At 37.9% G+C, this 11277-nt stretch overlaps 1 protein-coding gene across 2 annotated transcripts in view; it reads left to right on the forward strand.

Annotated features, from left to right (window-relative positions):
• Positions 1–9508, forward strand: part of HS3ST5 (heparan sulfate-glucosamine 3-sulfotransferase 5) — a 191988-nt gene extending 182480 nt beyond the window's left edge. For both annotated transcript variants that reach the window (XM_050971973.1, XM_050971972.1), the window contains 2 exons: positions 3054–3192; positions 7784–9508. In XM_050971973.1, the coding sequence (XP_050827930.1) occupies positions 3086–3192; positions 7784–8714 (1038 nt within the window). In that variant the 5' untranslated portion in view covers positions 3054–3085 and the 3' untranslated portion in view covers positions 8715–9508. The remainder of the gene's footprint in view (positions 1–3053; positions 3193–7783) is intronic.
• Positions 9509–11277: the final 1769 nt, after the last annotated feature.

Raw genomic sequence — 11277 nt, forward strand, 5'->3', positions numbered from 1 at the left:
AAATGAAAACAAAAAAGAAACAAACAAATAAATAATGTAATCTTTACATTTCTATTGTGTGCTTAATACTTGTCATTCTGTGGAAAATTTTGCTGTACTTAGGTACATGCAAATATAAAACTGCAGCTGGTTTGGGCTTTTTTTGGTTGGTTGATTTGCTTGATTTGCTTTGTTTGAGTTTGTTTTGTGGTTTGGTTGGTTGGTTGTTTTTTTATATTGACTCTAATTTCAAACATTAATATTGAGGTCATAAGGCCTTGTGGAATATATTTCAGGAAGCAGCTTGTCATTAATTTGATTTTGCTGTGGCCTGATGACCTCCACAGCCTCACTAAGGCTTTCAGGCAGGACCCAAGTGGGGTCCAAGAGCCTGTATAAAGCAGAACACATGGAAACCACTTTAGTTTAATGTATAGAGGGCCGAATATATGTATGTTTTCTGAGACAAAGTTCATTGATGTAGCACTGAAATGAAACCTTCATTTAGAGGAAGCAGCACCGAAATATTTAAAACCTGGTACCTATGAAAATTCATCCCCTTCTTCATGTCTTTCCATTTCATCTTTTTAAGTTAAACAGTTAAAAGAGTAATTAGCAATAACATATTGACACTGAGGTGCAGCATCTGTGCATTTTTCTTAATAGTTCAACTTTGGCAACATTTTTTCTGCCTTGCTCAATGTATAGGATTCCTCATTTATGCATGATTTTTATGGGAAAAAAAATATATTACAAAAAGGCAAAAGTTTACCATGTAGTTAAAGCACTAGAAAGGAATTATTCAGACTGAATCTCACTGGTGCTACAGGTTTTCTCTGTGACCTTGAGCAAATCACTTAATGTCTCTGCACCTCTGCTCCTCATTTATTTCTTAAAGGATGGTACTACTTCTTCTGTCTCTCTATTTACATTGCAAACTCCTTTTACTCTGTGTCTTATATTATTCTTATTGCAATAAAGATCTTATCTAAGAATTATTATTATAGAGTTGCTTTTATCTATTTAAAAGCAATTTATTCTGTATGATTAGTATTCCTGTATGATAGGTTATCCTTAGCTGTGACCTGGCTGTAAAAGGAGTTATTATTATTGCTCCAGAAGTGCTTTAGAGACCAACCAGACTCTGAACTTCAACATTGCATGGCTCTTTCATCAAGAGATGGTGGCTTGAAATTAGAAGACTCTCCCTGTAGCAGTAAAATAAATGTGCTTCAGAATGGCTCTTCAACCACGCTTGAAGAAAACCAGTTTGGAATGACCTGCATCTGCGCCTTTAAACCCAGCCAGCCCTGGGGCAGGCAGGCTACATGAGTGCTGCCTGCTGGGAAGGGTTTCCAGCTTGTATTATCTCCCTGACTGTATCCTCGATTTTTAAGAGTGCTTTCTGGGCCAAAAATTTAACATCATGAGCAGAAATGGAAAAAGATGTTTCCAGAAATGGAAATAAATGTTTTCAGGCTGTGTTTAGCAGTGGCCAATCAAACCTTGCAATCTCACCAAAAATTCTGCCTCTGTATATAGTTTCATGCTTATAGTAATGTATCCCAGCCTTGCTTTATATAAATCCTAAGGCTGGAAAAGAAGAAAATGTGCTGCAAAAGAAACTTTGCTGGAGTAAAACTTAAGAAACTTGACATCAAAAATTATTCATAATAAGTCCAGCCAAAATTTGAACAAAAAGTTTTTGTTCAAACTACTACATATTATAGTAAATATTCCCCGATAAAGGGAATGAGACTTTGGATCAGTATTTCAGGTGATTACAATTTATATTTATTATTTTTGTACCATTTGGTGATGAAAGCATTCTTTTAGGTAGGTAGGTAGATGGTATGGCTTTACCCCTTTTGAATCAGTGAGAGGATTGAAACTTAATTCTCCTGCAAATCTACAAGAAAACTCAGAATTGGTGCAGAATGAAGAACCATGTCATCTTTGACTGTGCTCTGAAAGGAGGAGCTGATCTTTCTTCTCAGTTCATGTAAGAACATATTAGAAATCCAGGTCTGAGTCTCCTAAAGAGATTTTCACAGATCACACATGTAATCCAGCTCAGAACATAAATGTAATGTTTGAGGAAGAGTCAAACTAAAGACAGTTTGACTCAGCACTTCTTCTTACCTTGCCTGGGAACCTCCTGGTTAAACCCTCCTGGCATAAGGTCATGTCTTTTTACTCTTGACTGCCTTGATAGCTATAGTATTTGAAGCAATGCTCAACTATGGGATTTAGATGGTCTCTGAAACACATCAGAAAAAGAAATTTAAATATATGCTTTGGTATTGCTAGAAACTGGGGATGTAGGCATGCTGGTTTCAAAGGTGACAGTTTGTGTCCCAGCAGGTCTTGAGGTGACAGTCAAGCTGGTGTCATGCAGGTGAGGAGCTTGAATGGCTTTCCACAGAACAGACCAGTCTGATGCCCAGCACAGACACAGCTGACAGAATACACTGATGCTGAAAAAAAAAAAAAATTGCCCACTCCAGCTACCTGCTGCTCAGTTCTGTCATAGCTGTCTTGCTGGCATGGATCAGGATACCTTTTTTGGATTTCTCTCCAGCATACACTCTAATGATCATAGATACAGAGTAAACGTGCCTCCATAAACTGTACACTGGACCTGCAAACCTAACTCCTGGTTACTGTGGCTTTACTTGCCATCAGGGCATTTAAATCTCTGTTGAACTCTAACTCTGTCTGATTCCAAAAGGCTTAAAATCTAAACATATTTACCTAACAAGATGTCTTATTACAGTATGAGCTTCTACAGTAAAGACCTACATTGTGGCTATCCAATGGCCCTAGTAATGGTGGATGCAGCTGAACTATCACTTCCAGGATTACCATCCTACCCCAGATACATTTCCATGTGGGACTGAAAAACAGTAGGAAAAAAAAAAAAAAAAAGAAAAATAAAAAGAAGTTCAACTACTTATTTTGCAGTTTTGCAAAGATTTTGCAAGTGTGGCTTAATCAGCTGCAACACCTGATTAAACGCTAGCTGCACATACTATGCTTTCTGAGGAGTGTTTTATGTGTTCTTGTCTCTGCAGACTGAAGAAGTCCTGAAGATTGATGGAGGGCCATGCTATTCAAACAGCAGGCGTTGCTGAGACAGAAGCTCTTTGTGCTAGGCAGCCTTGCTATTGGAAGTCTCCTATATCTAGTTGCCAGAGTTGGGAGTTTGGATAGGTAAGTCATTAAGTAGCTGCTCTCTTGTGTAGAATGGGCTAAGATTGTCTGAGTTTTTGCTTCAAGGGTCTGATTTCTTTCATGTTCTGGTTTTTTTTTTTTTGTTTGCTTTTTTATTTTTTCTTAGAGTCTATTTGTACAGGAGGACAGAAAGACTGGATATTTTAATGTGGTTTTCATTATTTATTCCTACCCTTTGGAGTAGAGAGTAGGAAAATAGTCACAGTCATCCCTGTCAAAGTTTTTCTGTTTGTCCATTTGTATTCTGAACACACTGACACTTGTTTTAAGAAAAGAAATAAACCAGCATCCAGTAAAAATGTCATTACAGTAGCTCATTTTGCCTGTGTACATCTGTGTGTTGACCTCTAGTTTCAGAAAAACAGTTATGATGTATTTATACATCTCCTTTTCTAAATTTGTGAGAAAGCAATTAATGTGCTACAGTGGTAGTTAAAATTAAGTATGAGCCTTCAGAGCAGCTCGTCAGATTTTGAATACTATTTCATTTGAAAGATTGCTTCAGGGTTTGAGAATTTTAACTATGTTAATTAGCTGGTATTTTCTGTAGCTGAATGTGCTAAATAAGTGAGTTTTCTCTGCAAATGATTTCCTGGAGAGTAGTAGAAAGCACAGCAGAGAAAATCAAAGACTGTTTGGCACTTCTGACCAGGCTGAGTTTTGACTGGTTTTTGACAGCGTAACATTAGTGCTACCTGCACTGACACTGCTGTTCCTGTCAGCTTTGAAATGGCCTGGGATTGCTGTGGTAGGTGCTACACAAAGTCACAACAGATTTTAAAAAAGAAAAATACCAACAACAACAAAAACAACAAAGAAAAGAAAAAAAAAGAAGGCTGTTTAGAAAACATGAATGAATAAAAACCTACACAATTTCCAGAAGCAGGTAGACAGTTTGTAAGTGCCAATGCTATATTCTTCTCCTTCTTTCAAATGATGTAACATATTAGATGGTTTCAAAATTGTCCCACAATGCTGTGTGAATATGTGGTGCTTGGAAAGTGTAAACACCTACCTACTGCCCACTGCTAGTGGGCTCCATTGGCAGTCACTGGGTGCCTTCTTCCACTTCTCAAATCCACTCCACAAGAAGGAGACCATGTAGTCAGCTTGGACCAAGTGCATTGCAAATTAAGCCCTGGAATTTATATCTTCTTTCCGTTGATGGTCAAACCATCTTCAGAAGTAGAAACTTCACTGACACTAATGTGATTCTGTAAATGGAGGCAGAAATCTGTACTGGTCCCTGCAAAAGTATATTTTATTCTCAGAGGCATGAAGTCTAATTAACCTTCTCCTATTATCTATGCTTGCACATCTACAGAATTTACTGATGGCTATAAAATTATCTTGCCACAGTATTTGACTCGCTGACCTCCTGCGGCAATGAATTCCCCTGGTTTCATACATAGTCTTGCCAATGGCAGTAAAATTCAGTTTTGTTCTCTTGCTTTACCCAGTGTGAAGCATACCACACTGCTAAAAAGCAGTCCTGTGCATGGACTTGTTATGAAATAGAGAGAGAAAGATGTACTAGAAAGGACAAGACACAGATGAATTAACTAGAAATATTCTTCTGCCTCATCGTTGTTGAATCTCTCAGTAAAAGGATGCTAAGTGGCTTCAACAGACTTTGGAATAACTAATTGTTCAGGAAGAAATCCAGATTCATTTATGCTTAATTTATGTTGATCTAATTTGAACAAGCGAGCTGGGGGTGGCTCATGTTTAATAGCCTCAGATTAGGCTCTCCAGTGGCAGTGTCTTGAGTTTCCTTAGGCCCAAAGGGAAATTACCACTACTTTATGTGATTCATTGAGTCATATAATCTGATAAGATGAGCACTTCCCTCCAGGGGAGGACACCTTCCTTCAGCTCCTGAGAGCATAGATCTGCTTCACATGTGGAAGCTCAAATAGATTCTGTGGCAATTTTGAGCATATCTGGATTAGAACTGATTGGCAGTACCAGGAGCCTCCACATCTGATTTCCATGCTACAAAATACTCCTGCTGGAACCAGGCTTATAATCTTTTGCTGCTGTGACACCTCTATTGGAAGAAAATTAGCAAGTATTCTGGGTCAGGTGAGACAGCTCATTAAGATTGCCCAGACCTACTTCAACTGTTTTGAAACTTTTCAGAAATACAGTTCCTGGAGATTAATTGGTTTATGGTGGGTTCTCTCAAGAAGAGTAATTGTGGAGTTTTACTGTAGCAGCTTGAGAAATCACCTCTTTTGGGAGAGCAACTCAGTGATATAATAAGTGCCATATACTCTTTCTTAGCAAAGAACTGTTATTTAATGGGAAAATTACTCAGACAATCAAGAATATTAGCATGTTGCAATGTAGGAGTAAATAGTTACATCTTGGATTAAACAATGAGGATCTGCCCTTTACTTGCCACTGCCAAGATCTTTTAAAAGTTACTCTTTCATTGTTTAGAGAGAGTAGAATCAAGGGGAAAGAGTAAAAAACCCTGAAATTTAAAGGCTGAGAAAGGACTTCTAACAACATCCAATCTTTTCCCTTAGGCTAGAGGATATCTTGAGTATTTATTTATTTTCAAAGGAAACCACCCTGTTTGACAAGCTGTTGTGTTACACTGAAGGCAGTGCTAGCTGTCTTTTTGAGCAAGAGATAAAATTAGTTGAGATGGGTCTGGAACTGCTGTTGTGGAATCCTCTTTGCTTGAAAACAAATTACAAATACGCAGAAGGAGAGGGAAGAGAACAGAGATAGCAATTGCAGCTTCTGTTTCTAGTGTTTTTAACTGCCACCTTGCTGATGCATTAAGGCTCTCACCAGCCACACCACAGTCTGACCAAGTTGTAGCATTGCTGAGACATTTCTTCCATCTTTTTTTCCCCAATATGGGATGGTTTGCATTAGCATTTCAATGATTCAGTCTTTGCCACCAAGTCAGGCATTTTCAGTAGATGGCAGAGAGCAAAGGGGTAGAAGAAGATAGACACTTGAGAAAAGAAATAACAGGAACTCAGTTTTTCATCACAATTTCTAATTAGTCTGCAGGAACTTAGCTAGAGCTCATGTGAACCCAGCAATGCCATATGGATTGTTTCTCTGCCTCTGTCTGGACAGGCTATATCTCTCAGCATCTGGATAATCAAGGAAGCATCTAACAGGTCAGCCAGGAGGATCAAACTTACTTTGTCCCAACCATCCATTGTCCTAGAATCAGTGTCAAATTAGAGACCCCAACAAGCAGTGATGGATGGAAAACCCACAAAGAAATAAATAATTATGTCCTGAAAGCAGGATTTGAATAATATATAGTAAATGAGTGAGGGACCACATGCTGAGAAACTAGAATAAATTCTGAATACCTAAACAGCTATTAATGAGCATTGCCCATCTGGTATACTGGCTAAGGCAGGGGTCCTGTGAAAAATAATAGCATGTGGCTGTGTAATTTAAGAACTGTATCATAATATATGTGCACAGCAAGCTTACACTAAAATTGCCTAGGCAACCTTTGTTCTTATACATCCTTAAATTTGGAGAGCATGGCTCCAAAAAATTAGTAAAAATATTTTTGTAGGACCTTGGAAGCTCTCTGTACACACCAAGTTAATCTTCAGTGAAACATTGGCCTGTATAATGTCCAAAGTGCTGATTTGAGAGTGGACACGAGAGTTTATTCAAGGTTCTGTCGAAGTAAAGTTTTAACATTTTTCTTACTGAACCACTTCTTGGATCCAGTGGTATCAGATACAAGAACAAAGAATTAGAAAGTAGAAAAGAGGGGAAATAATTGCAGCTGAATATAAAATAATAGTACAAAAATGCGGTTGCAAAAGAAGAAACAATAAAAAATAAGTGGGAGGAGTCCCCTCAGTGGGAGGATACAAGACTGATGATGTAAATCATAAGAAAATCATTGATGTAACAATGCAATAAATGCATTTTCAAAAACTCTTTAAGCTGTTTTTTTGTACCTTGCTAATCTTATCTGAATCAGAACCTTGAATTTTCTGGTTTTGACTGGCAGAGAAATACTGGGCATATTGTAAAGAGGACGAGAAATATTGAAAGGTGATGCTTAGAAATCTGGTTTTCATCCCTTTTCTCCTCTTCACTAAAAAAGCCATCTCTAGATCAACTCAATGGAAAGAGTTCAGGCTAGAATAAGAAAAGTGTAGGGAAGAGATTACTTAAATCATCAGGATTTTTCAGATCAAAATGTCCAAATATAATTAATTTTAGAGTTCTTTAAAAACTGCCAAAACCATCACAAAATAATGAGGAATGTGGAAGTTGAGGCAAGGTTCAAGAAGACCCAGGAACTGTAATCATAGTTCCTATGCTGGCAAAGGGTAGCTGGGTCAAGTTAGGAATTTCCCAGTTAAATCAGAGCAAAAAAAAAAAAAACCAGATTAAATAATAAAAAATATGGAAATTATTTGACCACTGGCAGAATTAAATAAGAGTTGAAGATGGGCACATGACATTACATTTGAATATGTTCCCAAGAGTATGATTCCCTTGCACATAAAACTTGTCTTGAGAGATATCCTCTTTTTACAAGAACCTCTTATTTTCCTTGCAGACTGCAGCCCCTCTGCCCCATTGATGGTCGTTTTGGACCCCGCGGCCAGGACGAAATCCCCTTGCGAGCCCTGCAGTTCAAGCGAGGTCTGCTCCACGAATTTCGAAAGGGCAATGCCACCAAGGAACAAATTCGACTGCACAATCTGGTTCAGCAGCTTCCCAAGGCCATTATCATTGGGGTGCGCAAAGGAGGCACCCGAGCACTACTGGAGATGCTGAACCTTCACCCTGCAGTGGTCAAAGCTTCTCAAGAGATTCACTTCTTTGACAATGATGAAAACTATGCCAAGGGAATTGAGTGGTACCGGAAAAAAATGCCTTTTTCTTACCCTCATCAAATAACAATTGAGAAAAGCCCCGCGTATTTTATCACCGAGGAAGTACCTGAAAGGATTTACAAAATGAACTCATCTATCAAATTATTGATCATTGTCAGGGAACCTACCACAAGAGCTATTTCTGATTACACTCAGGTGCTGGAAGGCAAGGAAAGAAAGAACAAAACTTACTACAAATTTGAGAAGCTGGCAATTGATCCTAATACCTGCGAAGTGAACACTAAGTACAAGGCAGTGAGAACCAGCATCTACACAAAACATCTGGAGAGGTGGTTAAAATACTTCCCAATTGAGCAGTTTCATATTGTGGACGGAGACCGGCTCATCACAGAGCCACTGCCAGAACTCCAGCTGGTTGAGAAGTTCCTAAATCTTCCTCCAAGGATAAGTCAGTACAATTTATACTTCAATGCCACCAGAGGGTTTTACTGCTTGCGATTTAACATTGTCTTTAACAAGTGCCTGGCGGGTAGCAAGGGACGCATCCATCCGGAGGTGGACACCTCTGTCATTACCAAATTGCGCAAGTTCTTCCATCCTTTTAATCAAAAATTTTACCAGATCACGGGGAGGACATTTAACTGGCCCTAAACTAAACTTCATACAACACTTTCTGTTGCAGCCTGAGGCATGCAATAGGATGTCTCTGCTGAAATATGCACTTTTCATAGATACGACTAGCAAAGTAACTTTTTTCATGCATACGTGTACATAATGCAGTGTGTGACCAAATATACGGTGGGATCGATTTTTTCTACAGAGTAGTAACTAACATAAATTTACTGTCAATATAGTTGCATCTTTTAAGATATAATAATAAAGGGAAAGGAAGTATTTAGGGAAACAAAGTCAGACATTGTTAAAAGGGTCAGTGTTCCTCTCGCTTAGTGAAGTGTTTTTGTGACATACTTATTGATCTAAGCAGAACATTAGTTTATGCCATAAAAATTCTTGTCAAAAGTCTGTAAAGCTGTGAGAAAGCATAATCCTGAGGCTATATTTGGTATGTGTATTGCTAAAGGAATACTGACACTTTAAACACCGTGCTGAATTTTTACAATGAGAGTGAATAATACTATTTTCTTATTATTTTAAATGAATATCTTATCTCATACAAACTACATTGTTTTAGAGTTCCTGTGGTGAGTTTGCACTATTGTTTTATTGTACGGACCATAGTGTCACTTGTAGCATGTCAATCATGTGTCAAGAAAAGGTCAAATAATTTTTTCTTCTATACTTGTGTGTCGACAAAGCTAAACATGGTGTACATAGTGTACAATGTTTGTAAATACTGGTTTCACACTAAGTAATTCTATTTTGTAAACTGAATATGGCTATTTAATTTATTGTGAAGATTAAATTTATTGTGGTATTTAAAAATGGAATGGATTAAAATTACCTATATGTGCAATGGCTTTTCACTTTTGCTTGATGTATGTCAGTGTGGTCCCTTAGCTTAGGCAGGTCGTAAGTATGTGTGAGAGAGATTTGCTCAGGTAAGCTTGGTTTATAGACAGTTGAGAAAAGTGATACATGTGGTGAGGCAGGGTTTATTAAAAAGCTCATCCTTCTAGGAATCTGGTGTAATGCACATATCAAAGAACATTGTTACTGTTTGTTGTGGCACTTTGCAAAAATTAATGCAGTTGCTCGTGAGGTTAAAGCATGACTGCAAAAGCCTACTGTAACCAGGTATATCAAAAAAGCCGAGTCCTCATTAAAACAAAAAAAACCAAACAGATGAACAAAATCTCAAGAAAGGTTTTGGTGATTTCATTACCAAAAGGTGGTGATGCTTCAGAAGTCATAGAAAACAGTTGTGACACTTTCGCTTTCATCTGGTAACGCATGCATCTGCTCTGAAGAAAACAACCACAGTATTGTTATTAATGGGATAAACATGCATTCATGTTTCCATTCAATAAGTGGCAAGAAATTAGTCCAGGAAATTAATATTTTCAAGCATTATATGTTTTATGGCTCTTAGAGATTCATAAGAAAAAAAAAAAAATGAAAGCAATTTTAAAAGTATTTTAAAACAAGAAGGGGGGATGGAAAAAGAAAGATGTGAAGAAAAAAAAACCCAACCACTTTAAAACCACCATCTAGAGATTGATGGAGACAAAAAATTTGGAAGGTGTCCAGAACATCTGAATATTCTGGGCTATGGCAGCAGAGTGGCCGGTAGTTCAGATTATAAGAAGATCAAGTGTTCCCCATGGGCTGTTTATTTTGTTCAGCCATTTGGAAGCATTGGTTTTTCTAAATAAGTGGTTTTTAAAACTCTTCTGAGAGACTGATTCTCGTCTTGCTGTATCTTTAATCATATGTGCTAACACTGTGAGCAATGTGCCCTTTCTTCATGCTGCATCGGAGCCGTGCCAGCACAACACGGCAGAGCATATGTGAAATTCTCTGCAGTAGCTACAATACAACTCACTGTTTCTCTGTATAAGAGCCATTTATCTTGCCTGCTTCCAGACTAGAAAGACAGATATTTAACTTATCTAATAGTATTGAACAGGGAGTTTTTATCCAATTTAACATTTTCATGGTCTTCAGGTGGGCAGATTCCAGGAGGCTTTGGGTGATACCTTGGGTGATACTTAAATGGTCCTGGCTACAAACTGACTGAAAGCTGAGAGGTATTTTCAATGAAAGGGACAAATTAGTTAGGTCAAAGTTACCTCCAAGCACAGAATATGCATTTGAAATTAATATCTCTCTGCATTGATCAGAAGAGCCACAGAGACTCTGATCTACCAGGCACGACAACGCACATTCCTGTTAAAGTCAACTGGCTTAACTCCAGCTTGTCATTTGCAATTTTGGAGAGACGTGGATAAATTTAGGCTATATCATAGACAAATCTGGTTCAAAAATGCACAGAAGAATAGTCAGGAATGGCAGGGGAGGAAAGAGGGTTCAAAGGCTTATAATGTATATTAAGAAGACTAAAAGAGCAGGAGACTGATAAAATGTAATGTTGTCAAATCTATTTGACAGAACCCAGTGAAGAGAAAATTTCAAAACTGTTTCATAATATATAGATACAACACATCACCCAAAGCATTCTCCTAGGTTAATGGGGATTTTGCCTCTGGGCTCATAACCAGTTTGTGAAGTCCTGACCTTATTGTACTTTCCTCTT

This window comes from Serinus canaria, chromosome 3 (assembly GCF_022539315.1).
Source record: "Serinus canaria isolate serCan28SL12 chromosome 3, serCan2020, whole genome shotgun sequence".
NCBI classification, from domain to species: domain Eukaryota; kingdom Metazoa; phylum Chordata; class Aves; order Passeriformes; family Fringillidae; genus Serinus; species Serinus canaria.